The following is a 26,805-nucleotide window of genomic DNA, read 5'->3' as shown; positions in this document are numbered from 1 at the left end:
TTCCCCTTTGTAAAAGGTTAAAAACAAACTGAGACTAAATAAAATGCTTTTCAATTGTTTTCAATGTAAACGTAATGCGGAGCTTTATGTTTGAAAGAAAATCTGACAAATATATTAGCAGGTAAATAAATAAAAGTATAAAGTATCCTCATAAATTGATTTCCCAATTGCTAATATTTAAATGATTCATTATTCATTCATTGAATAAATATTTATCACATACTCCCTGGGTGTGGTCCTGTACCGGCACCATGACAGACAAGGTTCCTGCCTTCATAGAACTTACTACAGCAAGAGAGGCAGGCCACAGGTCGTAAATGAATGTATAGTAGGATTTCACGTAGCAATCAAGGTCATGAAGACAAAGTATGAAGATGGGCCTTTCAAGGAAGACCTAAAGTAAGAACAAACCCTGGGGGAAACTCTTGAAATCTATTAAGTTTTTGTCAGTGACTATCCTACTGGAACACTTTTGTTGTTAAGGGAATGTCAGTGTATCTTATATTTAAAGAAAAATGTAGTGTCTACCTCTTTAGGACCCCAAAGGATCTTCACCTCAAAAGATATACCCCATTTTTTTGTACTTTACCTCCAAATTTAATTTTATAAAGGGGCGGGCGTGTCCACAATCATTAACTTTACAAAGACTTAAGTGAACAATAATAGTTATAATAGTTACTACTTTTCATTTAATACTTACTGTATGTCAGGTGTTTTTTAAAGTGTTGGACATGTGTTTTCTCATTTAGTCTTTTTCTGTGTGTGTTTGTAAAGTAGTTACTATTTTTAATTCCATTTTGATTCCCATTTCCATGAGTAAACCAAGGCATGGAGATCATCTAGCTAGAAAGTGGAAGAGCTGAAGTCCACCAGGCAATCGGATCATCAGAGCCTGTACTATTAACCCCTTCCCAAGTAACCACTGATGTGTTCAGTGGATCTTTAATCCTTTTTTTTTCTTTTTGTTAAAAACAAATATGCAGAGTCTGTGCATGAAAGCTCATTTATTGCTTCATGTATAGTGTACACAAGGGGAAGGAGCAGTCCCGGATGACCTTACAACTCTGGATAGGAAAGCCCTCTTACAACAGCAGTACGCAGACAACCCTTACTGCGCACAGCAGAGGACGAGAAAATCTGACGCCGTAAGTTAGCAGTGTATGTACTTATGTGGTAAGCCAGTAAGAGAATTTTTCCTGCAAGACTTTACAAACTTACGATTGAATAAATACTTTCAGCAACTGAATTTGGACTGAAGTGAACATTCATTAATGTGTAAATTGAGCCCTCATTTTTATAAATGATTGATGTTTGATATATTTACTGTGGAGAAATTGTCTTGAATTTTTGAGAGTTTGTAAAAAGTTTGTTTATTATGTTCCAAATTTTAATTAGTTGCTATTTATGTCAGTGAGCTTGTTTGGCATTGATCCTCCCCCAAAGTAGTCTGGTTTTTTCCTTCTAAGTCAGAAACTAAGAAACCTAGAGAATTCAGAGCAGTTAAAGAAAAGGACAAAAATAAAGTAAATGCTCTTTAGGAAGAGAGAAACAAAACTTTAGACTCTCAATATTAACTATATTATATCTTTTAGAAAATCAATTATATCATCTGATGAGTATTGCTTAGTCTGCTCCTGGTACAAATAGATAATTACACCATATATTTTACATTAAAATTTTACTTTTTATTCAATAGATATAGTTTAATGTTATGTTTATTTTTAATTAAATTGATTGGGGTGATGTCGGTTAATAAAATTATATAAGTTTCAAATGTGCAATTCTATGGCACATTATCTTTATATTGCATTGTGTGTCCACCATCCATCAGAACACGCTGCTTGAAGTTGGAGTCCACTGGCCACGCCAGACACCCTCAGGTGATTAAAATCTTAGGCACACCTGTAATGGATTGATGGACTACCAATGTGTGTTGGCTCAAAATTTGGGAAAACTCTTCTTTACCTAGACTAAATAATGAAGCAATATGGATTTAGCCAGTTACATTTTCATTATCCTTGAGGGGAAGTTTAATGTATATTTTATTTTGGTCATACTCATTCAGGTTGACTGTCTTCTGAATGAACAGCCTTGTGTAATCAATCTTGACCAGGTTGGCTGATTTTTTTGTGGATGGCCCAAGTTGCTAACTTGTCATAGTTCTTTTACTAAAACGACATACCCATTATTTTCTATGCCTATCATTATTTAGATAGTTATGCTTCATAGAATAAGGAGTATTAGCAGGAGCATTCTAAAAAATAAAGCAACCACTTTATAAGGCAAAATAGTGTCTCAACTAAGGCTTTTTTTGATAAGTGTCTAAAGTTGTACTTGCAATGCATGTCACCAATATGCTTGTAAGGTCCATTGAGTGTTGTTCTTGGTATAATCCAAAGCCATCTGGGTGCTAGTGGATTTCTTCTCCTTAGAGTTGCTTTATTACTGGCAATATATATAAATGAAATCACTATCAAGTACCTTTCACTTAATTGTGGTAACACACATTTTATCTGCATTTTTTAAGGAATTGTTTATGTAAGCTAACTTTGAATGTATCAAAAATTAGTATTTATTTTTAAAATGTAAGTGGCAACTTTTTAATTTATTTTTAACTACTAAACTGGACAACAGAAGCAGTGAGTGTGTGATTTTTATGTTCATTTCTTCTAGTTTGCTTGACATTTTTCAGTGTTATCAGATTCTTTGCATCAGTGTGATTTCTGCTTCTAATCTGCTTTATGTTTACACTGACCTCTAAATCAATGTGCCTGAGGGTGGTTCTAACCTTTTCTACAAAATGTGAGCCACCATAAATGTCAACAGTTCAAGTGGGCTTTCTGCATAGGCTCTGTATTTATTAATCTAACCTCTTTTGCTTGCTTCTGGGTTTTACATCTGTGCTCTGATCTTTTTCTGGTACATAACTTCACATTTTCGTCAGTGTCCATTTTCTGGATCACCCTTTGATATAAAATCTATGTTGCTTATCTGTAAGTTACACAGGTTTTCTAACTTTTCAAGAAATCATTAAAAATCATTATGTAGTGTCAGTAGCTTAAGAACACAAGATACAGTTATATACTAAATCATATGAACTCTATATGGGGCATATTTGGATGTGTAAAGTATGTATCTTAAATTTCTAGCAAACAAAAATCTAAATTCAATTATAGACTAACATTTAAATGATTATGCCCAACTTATCCTAGTTTCTTAGATGTTTCTACTTTTTGTTTCTATAATATGTCTCTAGTTATTCTTATTTGAATTTTGAGTCAGCTTTAAACAGAGTACTCTCTCTAAAGTCACAAAGCCTCTATCTTAAGCAATACTACCTTACACGATTTCATTTATTGGAATGATCAATGGGGATGGATGACAGTAATTTACATTCTAAAAACAGAACAAGTTTGAACTAACAAGGGAAAGGGGGACAAACTCATAGTAGGAGAGCAGGATGACAGCTGGTGGCAGGGGGAAGTCAGGGGGCAGAGGGATTGAGCAAAAAGGAAAAGGACGCATGGACATGGACACCAGCGGTGTGATTGCTGGGGGAGGGGAGCGGGATAGGGGACTCAATGATAATGGACAAAATACAACAAAGATTCAGTAAAAACAAAAATAGAACAAGTTTTATTTGACTTTTAATTTTTTTAACCTCTTTTATTTCCCCTTCAGAAGAAACATTTTAGTGATTATAGGTACATGATAATCCAACTGGAATTGAGTGGTTACATATCAGTTTGATGTGACCTAAAGTGTAGTGAAGATAATTTTGGAAAAGCAAAAAATATTATGAAGACAGCTTAGTCAAAACACTAATTGAGAAAAGTTGATCCAAGATTATTAATGGGTTATATGGGTAGAAAATATTAGTGTCCTTTTAATGATGGGAGGATTCTGTTTGCCTCTTTTTAGAGTTTTGATATAGGGTTGAATAATTCCAATTCAGTTTCAGCTCCATATACTGTGAATAGTTTATATTTTATGACTCTTGTGTTAAGTATGGACAGTGAGATGTTCTTTATTTTCTCTTCTCAGGAAATTGTAGCTGCTGAGAAAAAGAAACAGACTGTTGAAGAGCAAGTGATGGTAGACCACCTATCTAGGTAAGAGTTAGTATTAGAAATGCCTTCAGGAAGTGTTCCTCAAATTTGTTTTTATGCCTGACAATCAATATCCTTGTTCAATCAAGAAGTCGCTAACTCAGACATTTCCAAACTTTCTCTCTTCAATGCACTCATGTTTTAGTACTTGTATTCACAGTACTCCTAGGACAATAGAAATACCCATCAGTTCCACTTACTAAATATTTTTGTCTAAACAACTTACTGAATGTTTGCTTCCTAACAATTTAATGGCCATTTGAAAAAAATAAAGACAGAAATTAAAAGAAGGTACGTATTTTTTTCATTCTTAAATAACCCTAATTACTTGCTAATGGGATGGATGCACCATTTTGGGCACTTCCCAGTCTCTCAGAGCTTCAAACTCTTTGCTGCCGCTCTCACTTTCGATTTCATGTGACACTTGCTTTTTATCACAGAACAGTAGAAAGCTCAGCTTTGCAAAGATGAGACATCACTGAAAGAGCGTATCTTCCTGAAGCTGTGAATTACTTCGAGCTAGCAGTTCCTGTGGTGTCTAAAAAATATCAAACACTGTGTTTCCCTCAAAAATTAAAAATATCTCTCAGTGTCCCTGAGAGTTTTCTTGGGCATCCCAGAGTGACTTGGTGTGCAATTTGGGAACTGTGGGACTAACTATGTGAATTGTAAAGCATAACCTAAGTTTAATAGCCCTTAGAAAAGTATATAAAGTTTTGGCACCTGCTGAGCTAAACTGAATGACAACATATAAATACTGCAAGATTTCAAAAGTAAGGCTTAAGTTGAACTTTGAAGAAAATTGTTTCATTAGGTGGCAGAAAGAATGATATTCTATATGCATGTTTTTCAGTAACTTGTTTGAAGTAATTATACTTACGATCTTCAATATATCTCTTTTTATTATCTCATGAACTCACTTTATTAATATTTCCACCTCTGCCATGCCACCCCAAGGTGATTATTCATTTACTATCTGACAAATATGTCATCCTGATAGCAGTGTAATTTTGCACTCATATATGGGCTTTTTCAGCTTCTTACAAATATGAGAATGCTAACACAATAGACTGTCCCATGTAATTGTTGAACTCTTGTGTTTTGCTGTATAGGCCTGTCATCAGTGACCCAGAACAAAATTTATCCACTGAGAAACAAGAAAGTACTTTCATCCTTCCAGATTCAAACATAGCACCTCTTCGATTTAGGAAAAGAACACTACATGAAACAAAGTAAGAGTTTACGTATATAAAATAAGGATGTACTATTTATACATAAATTATTTAAAATGTTATTTTGTGTCTGAGAAAGTTTTTGCTTTTTTTCTTTTTAACGAGAAGTGGATTTTTCAGAGTTTAGCTTCAGCTCCTTCCATTTTAAGATATTGGGGTAAAGATTGCCCTTCAGGTTTTCTATTTGTAATTTAGGAATAATAGTCACAATCTTAGGAGATAATGTGTATCTCTTTCTGTATAAAATGTATAACATATTAACTGAGACATTGGTATGTACACAATACATACTGGCTGAATCTCATTGATATATAATATATTCAAAGTTAGTGTTTAACAGTTATTATTATTTTGCATTTTACTTTGTAGTTTATAAAATCTTTATATTGGTGTAAACTTTTCACAGTCTGGTGTAGTTCACTTTAATTTCTCAACAACTTCACTGCCTGTTGATATTTAGCCTCCTTAGCTCTAATAGACAGAAAAATCTACCAGTTCCTGCAGTAATTCTTTCATATTTTCAGACAGCTGTAATTGTTGGGCAGCTACTTTCTTATAACTTTTATCTTTTTATCTTATTCTTATTTTCCTGAACCTTTAGTTTTCACAACTTTAAGTATTTGAATGTATCATGTATTAATTTCTTATTGCTGCTGTAACAAATTACCACAGTCTTTTAAAACAAGACGAATTTATTCTCTTGCAGTTCTAGATGTCAGAAGCCCAAAGTCAGGATCTTGACAGGGTGCATTCTTCCTGGAGGCTTCAGGGAAGAATCTGTTTTCTTGCCTTTTCAGCTTCCACACACTGCCTTCATTCCCTGGCGCCTGGCCCCATCTTCCGTCTTCAAAGCCAGCAATGCCTGGTCAAGTCCTTCTGGTGTTATCTCATTCTGACGCTCTTCTGTACCACTTGTGCCTCTGCTTCCCTTTTATTAAAACCCATGTGATTGCATTGAGCCTACTCAGATAATCCTGGATAATCCTCTCATCTCCAGATCTCCAATCCCATCTGCAAAGTCTTTTTACCTTAACACTTAAGTTAACATATTTACATGTTCTGAGGAATAGCAAATGAATATCTTTAGAGGGTCATCTCTAAATCTCTTTTTTAAAGTAAACTTTTATGGAAATAAAGCATATATCCACAAAGCATACACATTTCAGCCCTGGCTGTTGTGGTGCAGTGGATTGAGCACAGGCCTATGAACCGAAAGGGCGCCGGTTTGATTCCCAGTCAGGGCACATGACTGGGTTGAAGGCTGGATCCCCAGTTGGGGGCATGATGAGTCTCTTGCACATCGATGTTTCTCTTCTTCTCTTTCTCCTTCCTTTCCCCTCTCTAAAAATAAATAAAACCTTAAAGAAAACAAAGTATACACATTTTAGATGTATAGCATATGAATTTTCACAACCTGAACAATATTCTAGATCAAGAAATAGACCAGAACCAGTACTCCAACCCTTCATGCTTTCTGTTACCCCCCAGATACTACCCACTTCCTCTGCCACAGCAGGTTGACCTTTCTCCTTCTATCATAGATCATAATTGTCTGGTACCACCCCTAGATGAAATGACAGAATTTTGACTCTATATCTGGCTTCTTTTGTTCAACATTATGTTTGTGTGCCTTTTATCCACATTATTAATTGTAGTTTTCATTTATTTTCACTGCTGTATAGTATTTCCTTGTATAAATATATCACTGTTTATATAAAGATGTTGATGGACATTTGGCTTTTTATGAATAGTGCCGCCATGAACTTCTGTGCATGCCTTTTGGCGAACGTGTGCACTCACTTCTGCTCAATGCATACCTAGAAATGGAAGTGCTGGACCATTTGGTATGCATAGTTTGGCTTTAAGAAATACTGCCAAATTGTTTTCCAAAGTGGTTGTTGCAATTAACACTGTCACCAGGAGCGGTAAGATGGTGCTGTTTGTACCATATAGTTGCCCCTGCTTGATATTGTCTGTATTTTTTAATTTCTTATGGGGATGTGTGGTGATTTTAATTTATATTTCACTGGAGAATAATGAAGTTTAGCACTTTTACATTATATATATTGGTCATCTAAATATATTCTTATATGAAATTTTCCTTCAAGTCTGTTGGGTTATCTTTTCCATATTGGCTGTGGAACTTGTTTATATTGTCTAGTTACAAGTCCGTTTCACTTGCATTTTTGGACATATATTTTCCTATTCCGTGGTTACCTTTACATTTTCTTGATCAGGGTCTTAATTTCAGTGAAGACTAGTTTCCCATTCTTTCTGTTTGTTGTTAGTATCCTTCCTATCTTCTTTATGAAATCTCTGCTTACCACAATTTCTCTGACTTATAATGCCATTTATGTCATATATCAAGTTGTTATAAATGCAGGGTAGGTTTCTAGGCTTTTTCTTTAGTCTCATCTACCCGTATACATTCTTGCACCAATATTATTCTATTTTACTTAGTATTCCTTTTAACCAAATACCTGCAGCTTGTTTATCTTCAGTATTGTCTTGGCATACTAGACCCTTTTCTCTTTAATGGAAATTTTTGATTCAGCTAGTCTAGTTCTATGAAAAATTCTATGGGGATAGTGTTCAAATTAATAAATTTATGGATTTCATCCTCCCCTCTTATTCATTGTTCCTAGAGGAAGAAGAGAAAATTCTGCTTCAAAGAGTTGGAAGCAGAAGATTGGCATGTGAAGTGCAACCCCTCCTCTTGTCTTTTCCTTGAGTCAGCTGCCTGCAGAAGTGTACACTCTGTCCTCTGCATTAAGTTTTACACATTCCTCCCCAATGGGAATGAGTGGTTAGTCTGTTTAATTCTAGTGTCAAGCACTTAGCTTCCTGTTGCTGCATTCTTAACCCATATTTGCCAAAGGCTTTATTAAAAATAAAATTCATATTTTGGTCTTGATCTGCCTAATTTTTATTTCTGTATTGGTTAAAAAGTTGGGTAGATTATTAGTGCTTCTTATCAATACTTAAAACCCTAACATGGAACTTCATATTTATAATAGGAATGTCTATTTACTTCTTTTATCTTTTCAAGGAGACTCTAGACTTGAAGCTACTACTTCAACCCATCACTGTTAAACTGAGTTCTATTCACCTTTGAGAAGCAATATAATGTAATGGTTATGAGCAAGGTTTTTTCTGGGTTTGCCATGCACTAACTGTATTATGGCTCTGTAAAACTTATTTGTGAAATGGGAATAATAATACTTCACAGAGTTATTGCAAGCATTAAATGAACCAATACACATTAAAGTGATTTTAATAACAACTAGTGTCCAGGAAGTTCTCAATAAATGGTAGCTATTATTAGTGCTATTATTTTCTCGGTGTTTAGAATTGTTTATGACACAGAATGGGTATTCAATAAGCACATTAATACTAATGGATTAAATTGAATTGAGATGTCCAAGCTTTTATGTCCCTAGCCCGTGTTCACAAACTCATTTGGTCTGTTGACTCTTGTTGGCTGTATCTCATTTACTTTTCATAGAGACCTAGGTTTTATAGAGGTATAACATTTCAAGATCCCTATGGCTCCATACTTACTATTTACATTACTGCAATACTATTGTACCAGCAGGGAAAATTGTAAGATGATTTAAAAAGGTAAATAAAAGTATCACTGAACATTTAGATTTCTTAACATAAAGAAATCAGTAGCAGAGTGCCAAAGTGTGTGCATTTGGGTTTTGCTTATTATTACTAAATAGAATTCTAAGAATATCTTTTAAGATCATTCAGTGCTGTCTGAAGTCCATAAAGATTAAATAACTGGTCTGAGGTATCATAACTAGACTGCTTTCAAGACTAAAAACCTCATCTAACACTCTTTTCCACTCTTCAGTTACTTTGGTAAGGATGGTTTTGAGCTACCCCTAACTGAAAACCTGACTGATAGTGGCTTAATCAAGTCAGGATTTATTTTTTGTACATAACTAGCTGCTTGGGGGTTGTTGCTGGTTTTAGTTCAATGGCTCAGAGATGGCATAGCTCTGGGCAGGCTTCCTTGAGATTTTATTGGCCTTTCTGACATGGTTGCTCAATGGCTATAGTGGCTCCTAGCATCATATCCCTGCCATGTTCACAGGCAGGGACTCACATGCCACTTTCTTATCAAGGCAACACAAAGTCTTTCTTGGAGGTTTATTGGCAGAACTGGGGCCCTTAGGTATCTAAAACTGAAGAGGCTAAGAACACACATTCAGTGGCGGAACGGAGGTAAGGGGAACGGGGCGAGGACTGCCTGTCAGGCGAGCGCTGCAGCAGGGCCAGTCACAAATGCGCTTTGTTCGGTATTTACTTCTATAGCACTATGATACTATACATTCTACGTAAAAGTCATTTGTGTCTTAAATACTATATTTTAGGGTTATTTCTTATAATAGTCTGAAAAAAAAGAGTTTTATACATTCATCCTAATGCAATTTGTGCTTTTCAAAACATTAACAACGTGTTTGTACTTTTATTGTTTATATCAAATGTATATAACTTTAAAATAATTGACTAACATGTTTCTTTTCTATTGTTTATTCTATTACAGTTGTCCCAGTTTTTCCCCCTTTGCTCTCTCCACCCACCCCACCCCCCTCTCCCACAGTCAATCCCCATATCGTTGTCCATGTCAATGCGTCATTCATACATGTTCTTTGACGGGTCTCTTCCTTAACAGGATAAGAACGCAGTCTACGTTAACCGAAAATATGCTTTCTCATAAAGTTCAGTTTGAGGCTAGGATCATATCAAGGTAATTATGACCTTATTAAACTTTTAAATCTTATGATTATTAAATGTATTCTGTTTTCAAATAGAAATATCAATAATGAGTTTAGTTAAATTTGTCACAAACAAGTGAAAATGTGAATTTAGAACAAACATTTTTTAGGTAATATATATAAATTAATCTGTTACAAAAGTTATAGGAAGTATGAATCTATAGAAAAGCATTTTAATTGGAAGTTATTTAAAATGTGATTTAAAATGCCTTTCAAAAAGAAATGTACAAGTGAACTTTAAAAAGACATATATTACTGCCAGAAGATTCTAAACCATTTAAAATTACCATTATGTAAGCTGCTTTATATAATATAATGTAATAGTTTAACAGTAGATTATTCATAGATTCAAGAAAATTACTAAATAAGTGATTCATAAATCTCTTTTCTCAGTCTTACAGACTTCCAGTAAAACATAATGCTATTTGATATTCTCTGTGTACACTAATGGTAAAGTTTTATTTTTAATTATCACGTTTGTTTAATGACTTTAAACTTTCTTGGACAAAGGATAATAAATGTATACCCTAGAGCGGCTTCTTGCAAGCAGAACATTTTAAAAAGATCTTTCACTTTATGTTACATCTATGTCAAATTAGAAATCTATATATCCATATTCATACCAGTGTAAGGTAAAGTTTATCTCCATGCAAATCTAACTTAAATTGACCCTTCAGCAAGCAGTGGCCTGTTTTCCCTGTGGCTTCTCATAGCCCTTGCTTTTGCCACACATCCGAGGGAGTTAATTTTATTCCTCTGACAAAAATCTTTGATGTTATTCTCTTTTTCTAGAAATGGACATGATGCTTGCAGAGAGCTGGTTGGGTTCTTTTTTATTCATGACCAGTCCCTTACAATTTACGAATATCGGCAATTTGGGAAAAATAGGTATGCCATAAAGCATTGTTACAACTCTCAAGATGATTACTTTTGAGTAGAGCTGAATAACTTCACATTTTTGTCATTTAACTTCTAGGACAAATGTGCTTCCTTTTATTCAAAAAAACACTTACAGTCATTGGTGTGGACGAAGAAAAGGAAAACAATACCAACTTGGTGATTTTTATATTGTAAGTTAAGTATGTGCGTACAAAAGCTTTAATTCCATATATTGGATTTTGTGGGATCCTGTGGGGCTGGAGGAGCAGGGTTTCTCATCTTCCACTGATTTTCTGTCCTGAGCAGGTGCATGTTTGATGTTTCCCTGGAGGTTCTGCCTCTCTGACTTAGCTGGTATTCCCCATAACACTACTCTCCGCCCCCACCCAGATCCACAGTGTAAGCCCAGGGGATCCTGTCTCTTGACTTTTGAAGACTTTACAAGGCTGTGCCATTGAGTAAGGGGCCACTTCAATGGAACGAGGAGTAATGCTCCACCTAAAAGAAGCTTATGTTCTGAGGATGCATTTTTTTCCCCATACACAGGGGTTGTTGGCATTTGGAGCTGTCAGGTATCTATCAGATAGTTAGCTTATTCTTGTGATTTTCTCACCTCATGCAACTCTTGTCACATGATGTATCACACGGATCTTTGTAGTAATGGTCAATCATAGAGAGTGTCACAAATTGTAGAGCGCGCTTACATTTTAAATCATTACAGTCACATTGTTATCTTGTGATTAAAATGCAGCACTATCCACAGGGATCGTTTATGTAATAAATACATATTCATAGGCTAAGCACTGGCAAGAGAACAGTGAGTAAGTAAGACCCATTTCCTGCTTTTGTGGAGTTTAGTTTAATGGGAAACATTCAGACAGGAGGGGTAAAAATTTAGTTTTGTGGGGTCAAAGGGGCTTCCTGAAGAAAATGCCATGTAAACTGCACCTAGACAAGGAGTTAGCTAGGTGGAATAGGGAGATTGGAGAGGGTAGGGAAAAATTCATCTGGAGTTTAAGGTTCAAGGTTGGTGTTGTCAAGAATGAGTGGGAACTTAAGAGCAGCCTCTGTTAAAGAGTTATCCAAAATGTGTTGGAGAGTCATCGGAAGAAGATGTGGGTGGAAGGAGAGAGGTGACATCAAGTTTGTAATTTAGAAAGATTTCCTGGTTACAATGTGGGAAATAGATTAAAGACTAGGTATAAAGAACCAGATTGGGCTGAAATATATAAATTTAGGAAGCATGTAATAGAATTGGGCAGGTGGCTGTGGCTGTGAAGATAATTAGAAAAATAAAATTAAAGAAAATCTTTAGGAGATAGAATAAGTTAGATATAGTAACTTAGGTGAGAAATTGGAGGTGAGGAAAAACTTTACATCTTAAACTTGGTTTAAACAAAATATATGTTTGTCACTCAAGTCTGCATCTTGGGATCTGGAGAAAATCAGCTTCGACTCCCTTTTCACAACCTGCAGAAAGGATGTTAATGCCTATTCCACAACTGAAGTTACCTCTATCTCTGAGTGCTGTCTCCAATAATTTAGTGTTGTTTATGACTTATTCCCACTATTTCTGTTCCATGTCATGTAAGCAGATGTAGAACTCTGCTCCCTTTAATGATTTCCATGAAAGAAAAGAAAAAGAAAAAGGAAGGAAATGGGGAGGTGGGTGGAATCTGCATGCAAACCGTGTATATGACGCTTTGTGTGTGTGGCAGACATTTTGAAAAGGACATGGAGAGAGGTTAATACTGCAGCAGTGTTGGCGACTTACAATTTTATGATTAGACATTCTTATTCTTAGAAATATGTCCCTTGAATATTTCCCATGGTAAAAGCCCTCCTCTTTATTTTTTTTTGACTCCTTGCATCTTCTCTTCCTCCCTACAATATTTCATTTCTTTTTAAAAAATATTATTATTATTCCTTACCTGAAGATATATTTATAGAGAGAGAGGCAGAGCAGAAATATTCTACATTCTTCTTCATTTTTGACAGGGAGAGGATGTTTCTTTTGCTTTCCAGATGTTACTGTGGAACATGTATATTCTATATGCCGCACCGAGGTCTTTTCCTAAACACTTCCTAAAAGAATTTATCCTTTCTTCCTAAGATTCTTATAAAAATGGATCTCTTATATTATTTTTTATACATGGGTTGTTAAATAGAAGATTATTCTAACTCAGAGATTGATTGGAAGGTTAGTTCCTTTATTTTCCTGTATTATTAGCTGAAGCCTGTGTAACTTCTAAATGGTCTCTAAAATGCTATTTATTTATTTATCTATCTATTTATTTTCCTATCAGATTCCCTAATGTTTTTATTTTTATTTATTTTTATGTTGATATGAGCAAATATCTTTTTTAATTTTTAATAGTCCCTATGATTTAATTTTTTTATTTTTTATTTTATTGTTCAGTTACAGTTGTCCCACCTTTCCCCCATTGCTAAAAAACATTATAAGAGTATACCATGTCACATAATCAAAATAGAATATTTAAAATTAGTATTAGTTGTATTTTACTTATTATAGATTTTCTAAGCTTTAGATAATTCATTTGTTTTTTTTTTTTAGGGTGCAAATTTGACGTTTTTAAGCTCTGATCATCCCAGACTTCCAGAAAGCATAAAAGAAAGCACATTACTTATACTTCGAATCACAGATATTGATCAGATAGCTTTGGATTCATTCAGGTAAGTCAAACATACATTTGTCATTTTGAAGGTAAGTGAAACACTATTATTTACTATTTTAAAATGAGATTCAGTCCCAGAGCATTTTGACTTTAGTTGGATTTATATTTTTTAAAACAAAGCAGAGCTGTATTTATCTATTTTATGTGCTTACACTCCATGTGTGGGAAAAGTTACAATCAAGTAAAGAACAAAAATGTCCCATTTTATGTTAAAGGTACTTTATTAATTTGCCTTTGCTATAATACTTTTATTTTATGAAATGCTAACAAAGCAATAAAATTTAAAAGATGGAATACAGTACAATATTAATAATTTTCCCCACATTTTAGTGAGATTCTTTTTTAGCATCAAAAAATGTCTCAGGTTCTACATGTTAATAGTGTTCATTGGTAATATGCATTTAGAAGAATAATGCTATGAATCAAAAATGCTTTTAAATGAATTTGAATTGTATTTTTTATATGTGTTCTTATGTGCTATTATTCTTGCTGAGTGATTCTTGGTGGTAAATATTTGCTATTCTTATGAGTATTTCTTGGTGATAAATATATTTTAAAATGATAATAATTGGTATACTATATGTGCATTGGAGGCCATATCCCACAAATTGGCTATAAGGCAGGTTTTATTACTATGTCATTTTACTGTAGAGCTCAAATTGAATGCACCTTTTGGCTTTCTAATATAACATTTTTACATTTTATACTTTGTAAGGCAAAACTGCTTTTAAGTTTAATAGTTTTAATTATTTTAAAAGGACAAGAAAATAGCTAAAAAATGAACATAATTCTTAAGGATACTTGTTGGAAGGTTTTAAGGATTTTAGCCCTTAGCATATTTAAGCCCCCTGGGAATTAAATCAGCAGGTAGATGGTGGGATTTGATTAATCTCTTGGCACTCTTTCAACTTTGATGAGAGTTTCATTGAATATAGAACTGGGAAGAGCTTAGAATTTTCATACTCAAGGTTACAAAACAGAATATAATTTTATCACTGCAAATATGTCAGTTGCAGAACTGATTCTGTGGAACATGAGGATGATGTAACCATTCAAGAAGCCAATGATAGGCTGGTCTTTAAAGCCATTCAAGGTATGTTTTATTTTATTATACTCTTGAGTATTTTAAATGTTTAACAATTTGGTTTGTAAGTAGCAAAGCAGTATTTTTCAGATACCTCTAAGTTTTATGGCACTTGATTTATATTTCAGATTTGCTTATTTTTTGTAAGTTAATTATATATACATATATGTTTAAAAATATTTTTAAGATTTTTCCTACTTTAATGATTCTAACTGAATATCTACTATTCTATGAATTATAAATTTAAGAATTCTAGAAAGAACCAGATGATATGGGTTTTATTCATGAGCTGAGCCAAATGTGTCTAATTTTATAATATAATACTTGTCTCACACATTAGACGAGTATCGTAAAGAGATTTGTGGTCGCCTAGCGTAAAAGGAAAGATGTGAGACTGGGAGTGAGTTGTTTGGACACTCATTCAATAGACATATGACTGTGTAAATCTCTTGTACCTCTTTCTTCATCTCTAAAATGGGGAAAATAATGTTTTAATAATTTTCATAGTTGTAACATACACAGGCTTTGGACACTCAAACGTTACATATTCTATTTCTAGAGTCTAATTTTCTAACTACTGCAGTATACTAGGCTCAGACAATTCTTGCATTCAATTTCGTAGTCTAGAAGTAGTCACAGAAAATCAACATATAGTTTATGAATTTTAGTAAATTCTGGTTTATCATTTAAAGATGATCAGGATGTAAGAAGACTAGAAATTTTCAAAGTTGTCTGGAATTGGTATTTGAAATTTCAAATATTCTTGATATCACTGTTAGTAAATTGTTTATTCAATTATGGTTAAAACAATGTTTGTCACTATTGTATCTAGTAGCATGTACTTCCTCTAATGTATTGTGTTCAGTAACTACTATAGCAGCATTCCCTATATGTTCTTAAAAATAGAACAAACTGCATTAAGGGAAAGCACTGACCCACAGACAGAATGCTGGGGCCTGAGAGTATAACCTCTTATGAATTCCTGGAAGAAAGGGTTACTTTAAATGTATCATTATGGGATAACACTCCAAAATCTTGATGCTATTTCATATGTAAATTATAATTTGAAAATCGCAAACTATTTTAGACATTTTGAACGGATAATTTTGGGTGACTTGCCTGGTGCCAATTTTGTAATTCAGTTGGTAGCAACAAAGACAGAGGAAAGAGATGAAAAATGTGGTGTTGTTAGATGAAGAGAATACCTAGAGAGTAAACTTTTGTAACATTTAGGTTATTTCAATGCTGGTAAACTGGCATTATTTTCCTCTATTTAAAATATAGCACTTTCACCACACAGTGGTGCTATAGTTCTGGTGTATTTATATGTAATTTTATATCTAACCTGTATTACAAGGATTTTATTTTCCAACTTTTTTTTTGTCAGTCATATATGTGTTTTGATTGACATTTCTTTTTATCAGTTACATCAGCTTTAATTTTCTTACATGAGAGACAATTGCAATTTGATAAATTTGTGAATAGGAACTATCAGTTTCCATCTCTCCTTTTCCTAAACAGATAAGCTAAAAAAACAGTTACATAAAAAAAGTGTTCGTATTTTGACTGGTTTGGGAAAATATTTTCAACAATTGGACAAAGAAGGAAATGGACTTTTAGATAAAGCAGATTTTAAGCAAGCTCTAAAAGTATTTCACTTACAAGTGTCTGAAAAGGTATGTATCACAGATACTTCCCTGTAGTGAATGATTTATTATTCTTAGGTGTTATTGTTAGGTATAATTCTTAGGAATTATTATTAGGTATAATTCTTAGGAATTATTCTTATTATTAACTTCTCTACTGAAATTTTAGCAGTTAATTTGTCTCCTTTTTCTTTATGCCCTGATATCAGTGTTAAGCCATCAGGTAACAAGTCCTGTTGATTTTTAAAACTTCAACATTCATTCTTCTATCATATTATATATTAAGAGCACATTAGCTAGCCATTGTCCTAAGCTCTGAGAAGATACACTCTGCACTCTAAGATCTTCATAATAAAAAGACTGAACAATATAAATGATTACAAAACATTGCGGTATGTATTAAGTAGAGAATGATTTCAGAGCATATGGCATAAATTCCAAACCAGGTTATGGGGAAGGAGAGGGAAGATCATAGAAGGATTCCTGGTGGAGGGTATATTTTAGCTGAATTTTAAAGATGAGGAATTAAGCAGACAAGAGGGGAGGAGTGTGGATCAGACAATGGATAGTTCCCAGACAGGAGACGCACATTGCGAAAGCATGGAGGAGAGAGGGAACATGGCCTGTCCAGGAGCTGCAAATGGTTCGTCCACACACTCCCCACCCCTGGAGCCTTCGCACATACGGTTCTCTCTGCTGCTAGGCCTTTGCATGGCTAGATTTTCTCATCATCCAGGCCACAGCTTTCTCTATTGAGAGTACTCCCTGACACTTCTGTCTGTAGGAGCACCCCATCCGATCTCTGGTCCTCTCTCTACCACTTACCCATTTTATTTTCTTTATGCCACTTTGAAAGGATTGCCTGGCTCTGCCTGCAAGAAGAATGTTAACCCCATCAGGGCAGGGACCAGGGTGCTTCTAGTTTCCTGCTCTATTTCTGGCACCTTCAATAGAACCTGACATATGTCAAGTACTGAATAAATAAATACACAATGCATTAGTTTAAATGGATAGATACATGGAAGGAAGAAAAAGAAGAATGGAGAGAAATAAGCTTAGGAGGGTCTATTGCATTGAAGTCATGCATGCATGTGAAGAAGTTTGGATTATATGCTAAAAGTATATGAATTTGAAACAAATCTACTTTAAGAGTTTCAGATAAAAAAATCTTCATTGTTCATTTTTGCTTCGACTGTCTTGTCACAAGATATGATGTATTTTGTGGAAGAGACACTGGAAATTGAATTTATGAGATATAAGTTCAAATCCTAAGCCTGCTACTTGAACTGTGTGATCTTGAATAGGTCTTTTTTCTTTTTGAATTGATAAGCTCTGCCTGGGCAATCCAGGGATAATACTTATAGTCAAAGAATTTGAGCTTTGAAGCTCAAGTGAGAAAATTATGTGGGAATATACCTTATTGAGTATAAAATCTGTACCAATATGATGTTGTATATTATTGTTGCGACAGACCTGTCTTTTGTGGTTTTTGCAACATTTAATCTTATGGCCCACCTAGAGACACACACTGTGAATTATCTAATGACCTCTTCCTTTTATAAAACAAAACCAAAACAGAAAAAACAGCAATAAAAAATTAGAAAGTCTTGGTGTCTTTTTCCACAATTACACAGGTAATTAATACTTGAGGTAAAGTTAGAACCCAGATAATCTGGGCCAGTCTGGTATTCTTTCTGCATCACCACAATACTTCCCTTTTTTGATTGATTTGTTAAATTTTTATGATTAGGTTCAGGAATAAAAACTAAAAAAAAATTATATAATGTGCCCGAAATAGGGAGAGCATATAGAATGAAAATATGAGTGAGCTTCCCCTTTTTTCATATATTTTAAATAATATTCCCTGTTTTTTTCCCCTTATATCTCTGGAGACTGACCATACACTGATAAACAAACTTAAGTGGCTATAAAATAAGAAAATAAGGATCACCAACCTAATTGTAGAACTAGTTTGTGGTAAGGCATAGTTGTTTCTCCTGATAGGAAATTAAAAAAAACAATCAGTATACAACCTAATAGCTTAATTTCTGTAGAAATAGTATCATTGAATTAACCTCAGTTTTTACTCAACTGAATTATTATTTTTCATTCTGTACCACATCTGAAAAAGAAAGAGTCACATAAATTTGTTGCCACCTTGGCTAAATTATTCAGTTCTTGAAAAGTATTTCTTTTAATCCTCTAGTGTTATCTTTTAATTCTAGTATTCCATTAGCTGGGTGAGCAAATTTATCTCTTTATGTCCATATTAGTTATGATTATAAAAGCCCATTTTACAGCCCTGGCTGTTGTGGCTCAGGTGGTTGGAGCATCATCCCATACATCAAAAGGCTGTGGGTTCGTCTAGGTTTGGTATATGGAAAGGTAACTGATCAATGCTTCTCACATCACTGTTTCTCTCTCCTAAAAAACAAACAAAAAAAAAAAAATGAAAAGATGTCCTCAAGTGAGGGTAAATAAAGTGTTACGATATCTTTTATACAGGTCGTTAAGAAAGAACCAAAAATGTATGGCTATTGAAAATTGGGAAGAAGCAAGGGATCTTAAACTTTGGTTTTTATTACAAAAGTTTTATTTGAAAAATTAAGAGGAAATAGAAGAGAATATTTTTTGAGTATCTATTATTTATCAATCACCTTGTAAGATGTTTTATTTACATTCTTATTTAAAGCTAACTCCCTGACTGAAACATTGAAAATATATTTACCTGAGTTTAAGAAATTCTTATGCTGAAATTTCTTTGTTGTTAGGAACTTTGGGAATAGAGCATTCTATTACATAGTGCATTCATCAAAACAGTGAGTGGCAATGGTAGAATGAACAAATTTGCGTAAAGGATTTACTCAAAATAACATCTTTTGGTGTAATTATGGAATACTATTAGAGTCATTCAAATATTATGCTTTATACTTTCAAGCATGATGACTCGCAGAAATACAGTTAGTAGTCCTAATGCTATTGGAGGCATTCCAGAACTTGAAGTGACTTTTTAATTGTCACAGATATAATATGTAAAAATAATTAAATGCTCAAATCCAAGTAAATGGTGTTTTTATTTTTTTATAGAAAGGAATTGAATTTAAAGATGATTTGTGTCTTAATGCCAATCCTAAATGGTTGTTAACTTTACAGAACTGTCTACCACAGAGTTTCTTTAAATAGCTTTCTGAGTGGCTTTGGTTGGATTTATATGTAATTTTTTGGAATTTTCTTAAGTGCTTTGTCCAGGACTACAAAAGATGTAACAAAATACTATTATCTTGTAGTCATATACAACTTAAAGGTGTAAGAGTGGTTGGTCTGTGTGCTATTTCTAGGATTTTGAGTCTTCATGGCTAATTCTGAATGACAACGGCAATGGCAAGGTTGATTACAGAGAGTTCAAACGTGCAGTTATTGGTGAAATGAATGAATACAGGAAATCATTTGTTCGAAAGGTAACTTTGTTGAGTAATCTTTCAAATACATGTAGTTTCTTTTAATAGATTGTTATGTTCTTAATTTTAAAGCTTTAATGAATTACCATTGAAAGTGTTTTAGATCCCTTACCTATAATGTATTTTGGTTTTAGTAAAACACAAACTAACAAACACATACAGCTTTCCCAGGATAAAGCTAAATTTGTGCATATGTTTTAGGAAATATAAAAGGAAAATGAAATCTGGATCAAATTTTGTTTCACAAATTACTAGTTCCATAAATTGCTGGCTCCATAAATTACTTGCTATGTGACTATATGTGTTTTTGAATATCCCCAACCTCAGTTCCTTAGCTCATAGAGTTGATATAACAGTTGAATGAGATAATACCTATAAAATACGTTGTGGCTTTCCTGTGGTCAAGGCTCAATACAGGCTATCTTGATGACTAAGACAATTCTCTGGTTTTTATAATATGCATGTTAAATGTTAAAATGAAGATTAAAATAATCATGTTAAATTGGAATGAAAAAACAGGAGTCCTGGTTTTTATAGGAAGCTATAAATTAATCCAGTTCTGGTAGCCAGTTCTATAACATACTTTTGAGCAATATAATTTTCTTTTTCTTTTGTGTATGTGCCTAATATAAAATATATATGTATCTAATACTGAAACAAAACTATTGCATATAGAGTAGTATAGACAATTACATCAAGTATCAGTCACAAATAGAAAAATATCAAAATCTTAACTGGCCAAAAGACACACAAAAAAACCTTAAGTCAAACAAATTCACCTCATAGTATTTGTAAATTTGCATTTATTGGTACTTTATGTATCCTGGTGACAGGTTTGAGTATCATAAGTAGAAACTGGAGAGTTGTCTCTTTTTTTATATCTCGGTATTGGGAATAGAGGTCAAAGTAGTGTTATAAAGTACGATATTAGTTTGCTGGGGCTGCCACAACAAGTACCACGGATTGGGTGGCTTAAGCAACAGAAATCTATTGTCCCCAAATTCTGGAGTCTAGAAGTGTAAGATCAAGGTTTCAGCAGGTTTGGTTTCTCCTGAGGCTTCTCTCCTTTGACGGTACTCGTCTTCTCTCTGGGCGTTCACACAGTTGTCTCTCAGTCTGAGTCGCTCTCTTTGTCCTAATCCCCTCTTTCCGGTTGGACACCGGTCACGCTGGATTAGGGCCCACCCTAATGATTCCATTTTAACTTAATCACCTCTTCGATTTTAGTGATGGAATATTTGGACATTCACTTATATATAATCAAAATAGTTCTGGCAATTTGTTTTAGCCATTTATCCGTTTCATGTGACTCTTAAACTGGAGCTTACCTGGGAAGTTTTTTAATTACCTTGAGTGTGCAGAGGAGGAAAGCAAGGGCAGCAGAGGTTAGGTTACTTTATCGAAGTCAAGGTGCTGGAAAATGATAGAACTAGAAAGAAGATACCTACTAAGAAGAGCTCCTGGTGGCTTACAGTTTTCAAGTTTATAAACAGAACCTAGCAGCCATTTGTAAACAGGAGTGTCTCACCCAGACCATGCTTCTGGGAGAAGCCTGCAGTGTGTGCCTGCTGTATGAGCCAGCCCTTATAAAGGAGTTCCTGGAACTGTGTTTCAACCAATGGGGCTGAGACTTTCCTTGCCAGGCGGAGCTGTGCAGCTATATCCTCATTAGCATCCTACCAACCAATGAGAACAGTTCCATTTTGACCAATCAGGACAGTGCCTTTTAAACTAAACTGCCGATTGGGAGTCCTTATTTGCATGAGGATGGACCAATTAAAGTCCGGGAGTGGGGACTTCTCTTTCTATAAATCAGCTTTCCTTTGATTCTGGGAGTGGACTTTTCTCTTGCTGTTGAAGATTGAAAACTGCTTTCCCCAGCTGGAGCTGAAACAGTGAAGACGTTTCCTGAGACTAAAGCAAAGCAGATTAGCGAGGTGCGGAGATCAGGCAGACCCCGACCAGAGCGAAGTGGAGCAGACTGGATGGGAGCAGAGCTTCGTCAGAGGGGCCTCACTCAAGGGCCGCCTCACCGGAGGCCCACCTTGCAGCCATGCTTTTCCACAGCCTGCTTTTCATATTGAGTTGTAACACTATGGAGCTGTTTCCACAGCTGGCTGCATCACAATTGAGTTGTTTACACTGGATAGTTTCCTTTTTCACTGTATACCCCAGATTGGAGGTTCCAGTTGATGTTGAATTGGTGCCAACAACCGTCTTGCTCCAATACCTTTCTTCCTTGTGTTCATGATGCTTCCATCATAAACCAGTTTAGTATTTTTACACTGTCTTGTTTAGGGCCTATGAATAACAACTACAGAACAAAAAATTAGGTTCACATGTCTAATGATTACATAGAAAAAAATAACTTTTCTTTCATTATTTAGGCTTTTATGAAACTGGATTTCAACAAAATTGGCAGTGTGCCTATTATAGACATAAGAAAATGTTACTGTGCAAAGAGGCATCCTCAAGTAATTTCAGGTAATTATTATGAGTCAAAATGCATTAGATTTCTAAAATGTTAGTTAATAAAAGCAATATCCTCAAATAACATTAATTTATAATGTGGACCTGAGACCATTAAGGGAGGAATAAACAATTATTTTTTAAACTGAAAAAGACTATTTAACCTTCGTGTAAAAATTCTTAGGTCTATTGCCTGTACTTATTTTTTTCTTTGATGTTTGTAATCAAGGTTGAACTTTTATTTCCTATTGAGATAGTGAGGAATTTGAGTTAAATAAAACAGAATAGATATAGAGAACAAATAAATACATGTGCAAATTACCTGAGTTAGTTTTACTGATTGTGCTTATACTTGAAGATATACTTGAAGGCAGAATGGGAAGATGTCTATCTGTAGGGATAGAGCTACACATATAATGAATACACATATGTCTATAAAAATTTGAAGATATAGAAAATATCTCAAGGTAATTCTAGAGATTCATTATCTACTATATTTCTTCTGACCTTAATTTTTACACAGTTGACTTATAAATGAATTTTCCTTTTATAGAAAGCATTTGGCCACTGTAACTCCCCTCTTTATATTACATTTCACTCTATAGAGGTAGCAGTTACTATATATATAGAGATATATATATATATCTATCTATATATATCGTTTCACTCCTTACTCTATGGATTTTCATAGCTGTATATGTGCTATAAATACCTAAAACTTTTTGAAGTTTTCCTTCATGAATAGTTCATTAAACAGTGTTACATAGTTTGCCTTTTATACTCAACAATATGTTTTAGAACTCTATGTTAACTAACATTGAACTATCTTCTTTTTATCTGCTGCATATTATTCTTTTAAAAATCAATGTACTACAATTTACCTGGGCCTGTATTATGCTCTTGTCTTGGGGTACTATCACAACCTAGAATATCTACATTTCAGGTTTTAATTGATACTTCCAAATTGCTTTGTAAAATGTATGGCTATCACAGATTATACTCCCATTAGTTGGAGAATTCATTTTACCTCAGATTTTTGGCAGTCTCACAGACCAAATTTTTTTTCCAAAATTTGTATTTCTCTGGTTACTAGGGAAGTTAAACATACTTTTGTATATTTGTTGACCATTTATAATTTATATTTGATGAATAATTTCTAATTCCTAGTTTGGATTATATAGTCAAATACTATAGAATACTATTATTCTAGAATTTTCCTTTTTAATAGTAAAAAAAACCCTGTGATTATTTTGGTTTATTACTGTTATTAGCCCTTGTAACTATTTTATTACTTTTAATTGTTAAGTTAAAAAAACAAAATTTGTTATGAAGATTAAAGTTAATAATCATCACTGACTTCCCAATTTTCAATAATATATTTCAGGTCAAAATAGCTTAATTTGCTTATCAATTACTTTGAACTGCTGTTGCCATAAGAGAATTTACAGTATTATTTAATTATACACATTATATCTTTCCCTTAAAATCCATGTCATTCTCTGCATTTTCCCTTTAATTAATCATATTAAAGATAAAAACAAAACAGTTTACTTATTTCAAAATTAGGTAATTTAACATCGTGTATTTTTTCTCTTTGTCTTCTCTCCTTTAATAATTTTAATTCGATTGCTTAACTAGCTTTAGTTTTGTCTCTTTTTTTAATGTGTTGTTGAATTGTTGGTGAAGGTTTTGTTTTGTTGTTGGATAAACTTTTTTAGTTTAAGAAATTACATTCCTATTCTTTACATTCAGATTAAAGAAGATACACTAACAAACTATACAGTCTTAAAAAGAGGAAAACCTGTTACTGTTTAAAACATTTTTTTAAATACATCATTACAAATTATAGTTTACTCACATGCCCTTCTTTGGGATATAAATTGTTTACAATTTAAATTAATTTCAAATTAAGTTTTTTAGATCAGACATAATTTAACTACAAAAGTTTTTTACTTTAAATAATTTGTTTTAAAAAGTATTTTTAGTTTTAATAGAGATGGAATTTATCAAGCATTTTTCTATGTAATTGTATTAGAAATACAATGTTTATTAAAGTATTAAGAGAAGCAAAAGAAAGGTTAGTTACAAATGACAGAAGATAGGTATTTCCTGGGTGGGAATAGAAAAGAAGTATAAATTTCTTGAATATTTGAAATCATTTAAATAAAAAATCTTATTCTTAGAAAAATAGTGTGAAAACTTACCTGTTCAAACATATGGCTGGTAAACAGAAAGGGAAATCTTTCCCTATATTTTTAAATAGGTTAGATCTTGATTAATTTTTATTCATGATTACCATTCAATGACAAATTCACTTTATTGTTTTATATTACTGTGTGTAGCATAATTATTCAATCCTCGCTTAATCAAGCTGCTTTTAAAAAAAATAGTCACTGTTCTTTATTTCTTACATGTTTTTAAAAGACAGCAAGCATTTTGCTATTCAAAGCAGATTTTGTTCTCTTAGTTTGAAAGGTACCTTACAATTAATTGTTATCTATGTCCATTAGAGAACCTCTAATATTTGAAATAGAGCCAGCTCTTACCATAGTTTTGCCTCTTCTGTTAGACAAACAGTTAAGGTGGTATTCCAATTTAAGTTTGCTATTTTAAATGCAATATGACTTTAAAATGATTTATACCAACTATCCTTATAAAAATAAATTTAAAAAATCATTTATAGAGTCATGTAGATTTTTCTAATCTTTTTTCTGCTTTTGTACATGGGCCTCTATATGTGTAGCTTCCTTTCATCTCTTAATTTCCCTTTTCTTATTAAAAAATTAATGAATGTCTTTTTTTCTGTTCTATTCTAAGATTCTGAGAGTAGGTCAGTGCAAAGAAGGCTAGGAAGTGAACAGGGTGGCAAATTAGAGAGAAGAGTTCTATGATGGAACACCTATATTTGTGTGGTTAGTGAAAACTTCCCAAGAGAATGGTGATACATCTTCTGCTCTAACCATAATATGATCAAAGTTACTTATTTAAATAGCTTATTGTTCTCTTTCTGAATTAAAAAATCATATGACTTTTTGAAAAGAAGAATCAGATATTTTATGTTCTCCCTTTAAATAACAAACTGAAGAATTACAATTTTTTACACGTGTGATTCTCAACAATCATATTTAATATAAGCCAATGAAAATAGCCTACTTAATGTGAGAGGTGAAAACAGAATGATTTAATGAAGTGTAAGCTCTTCCAGCAGACATTTTCATAGACCTTTGAATCTTATGTTTGCAGTAATATTTTCTAGCTGCAGTTATGAGTAACTGATTCACAAAATAACTAATACCTGAATGTAGAGATGCCTTCCATACATTGCATCACTGTGTTAATCTTTGAAATTATTTGTTTTCTTTTTCTTTCTAATGGGGATGAAGCTGAGTCCTTTAAAACATTAAGATATAAAAGGATATCTACAGTAGTAACTATTATTTTGCTTATACATATAGGATATACCCTATCAGAAGTTTAAAAAATGCCTCCAATGTGTGTTCAAGTCATTACCATTAAATTCTGGTTTATGCAACAAAATGTTTAAATAAATTGGAGGGTAGTTTGCAATAAGATTTCAAGTTGTTGGAAAGATTTTACAAGGTGATTAACTTTACCTTGTACCAAGGTATTTCTTTACCATCATCAGTCATTTCCCTGTACTTTTAAGGAGATTGTTACATGGTCTGTACTATTTTGCAGGTCATTCCACAGAGGAAGAAATCAAATTATCTTTTCTAGAAACATTAAAAGATGCCTGCAGCAAGTCTGATGAAGTGTCATATGGGGAATTTGAAGATTACTATGAAGGTCTAAGTATAGGAGTAGTAGATGATGAACACTTTGTTACTATCTTACGTACTCCATGGGGGATTTAGTTTTTAAAAATTAGCCCTAAGCATTTTAAAGGATAGATGAATTTAATGTAAAGTATGATCAAAAACTGGAATGTATTTATCTAGAGCTCTATTCTGGTTTTTTTTTTTCCCTCAAAAATGTTGAATCTGGAAAGGGAACTATTTGGAAAGACAGATGTAGGAGTATGTGTATATTTACATGCAAGGATGAGTGCTCACCTGTCTATAAGTTTGAAAATATCTGTATTATTTATTTATTATCTTGAATATATTTCAGAGCTATCTTTTTATTAACCTTCATAGGACAGTAACATCTGTATCAGGCTATATGAGATCATTTATTGAAATAACCAAGTTTCTTGTCCATTTTTTTCTATTCATTTCCCAAGATAAAATTGCTACCATTCTCAATTTGATAAATTGGAATTGGGCTCAAAGCTTATAAGGCTGAAATAGTTCAACTTGTTTAAAACACATGGATATGTTAAAGGAACTAAAGGATATGCAAGAGAAATTTTCAATGCAGGGTGATTATGGATGTTTTCTGTAACATAAATATTTTGAATGATGGAGGCCTACCCCTAAAATGCT

General features: G+C 33.4%; 1 protein-coding gene across 2 annotated transcripts in view; it reads left to right on the top strand.

Moving 5' to 3' along the window:
* The window catches only part of CAPS2 (calcyphosine 2), a 41,150-nt gene extending 14,915 nt beyond the window's left edge, over nt 1–26,235 (top strand). For both annotated transcript variants that reach the window (XM_054580295.1, XM_054580294.1), the window contains 12 exons: nt 1,023–1,145; nt 4,045–4,112; nt 5,222–5,341; nt 10,026–10,100; nt 10,921–11,016; nt 11,105–11,198; nt 13,583–13,701; nt 14,720–14,796; nt 16,309–16,463; nt 19,772–19,891; nt 22,279–22,375; nt 26,060–26,235. In XM_054580295.1, the coding sequence (XP_054436270.1) occupies nt 1,023–1,145; nt 4,045–4,112; nt 5,222–5,341; nt 10,026–10,100; nt 10,921–11,016; nt 11,105–11,198; nt 13,583–13,701; nt 14,720–14,796; nt 16,309–16,463; nt 19,772–19,891; nt 22,279–22,375; nt 26,060–26,235 (1,320 nt within the window). The remainder of the gene's footprint in view (nt 1–1,022; nt 1,146–4,044; nt 4,113–5,221; nt 5,342–10,025; nt 10,101–10,920; nt 11,017–11,104; nt 11,199–13,582; nt 13,702–14,719; nt 14,797–16,308; nt 16,464–19,771; nt 19,892–22,278; nt 22,376–26,059) is intronic.
* The last annotated feature ends 570 nt before the right edge of the window (nt 26,236–26,805 follow it).

The sequence above is a fragment of the Pteronotus mesoamericanus genome, unplaced genomic scaffold (genome assembly GCF_021234165.1).
Source record: "Pteronotus mesoamericanus isolate MK-2021 breed Mesoamerican mustached bat unplaced genomic scaffold, CSHL_Meso_final contig_56, whole genome shotgun sequence".
NCBI classification, from domain to species: Eukaryota; Metazoa; Chordata; class Mammalia; order Chiroptera; family Mormoopidae; genus Pteronotus; species Pteronotus mesoamericanus.
Note: the sequence above shows the minus strand (reverse complement) of the source record. Positions and strands in the feature narration are given on the sequence as shown.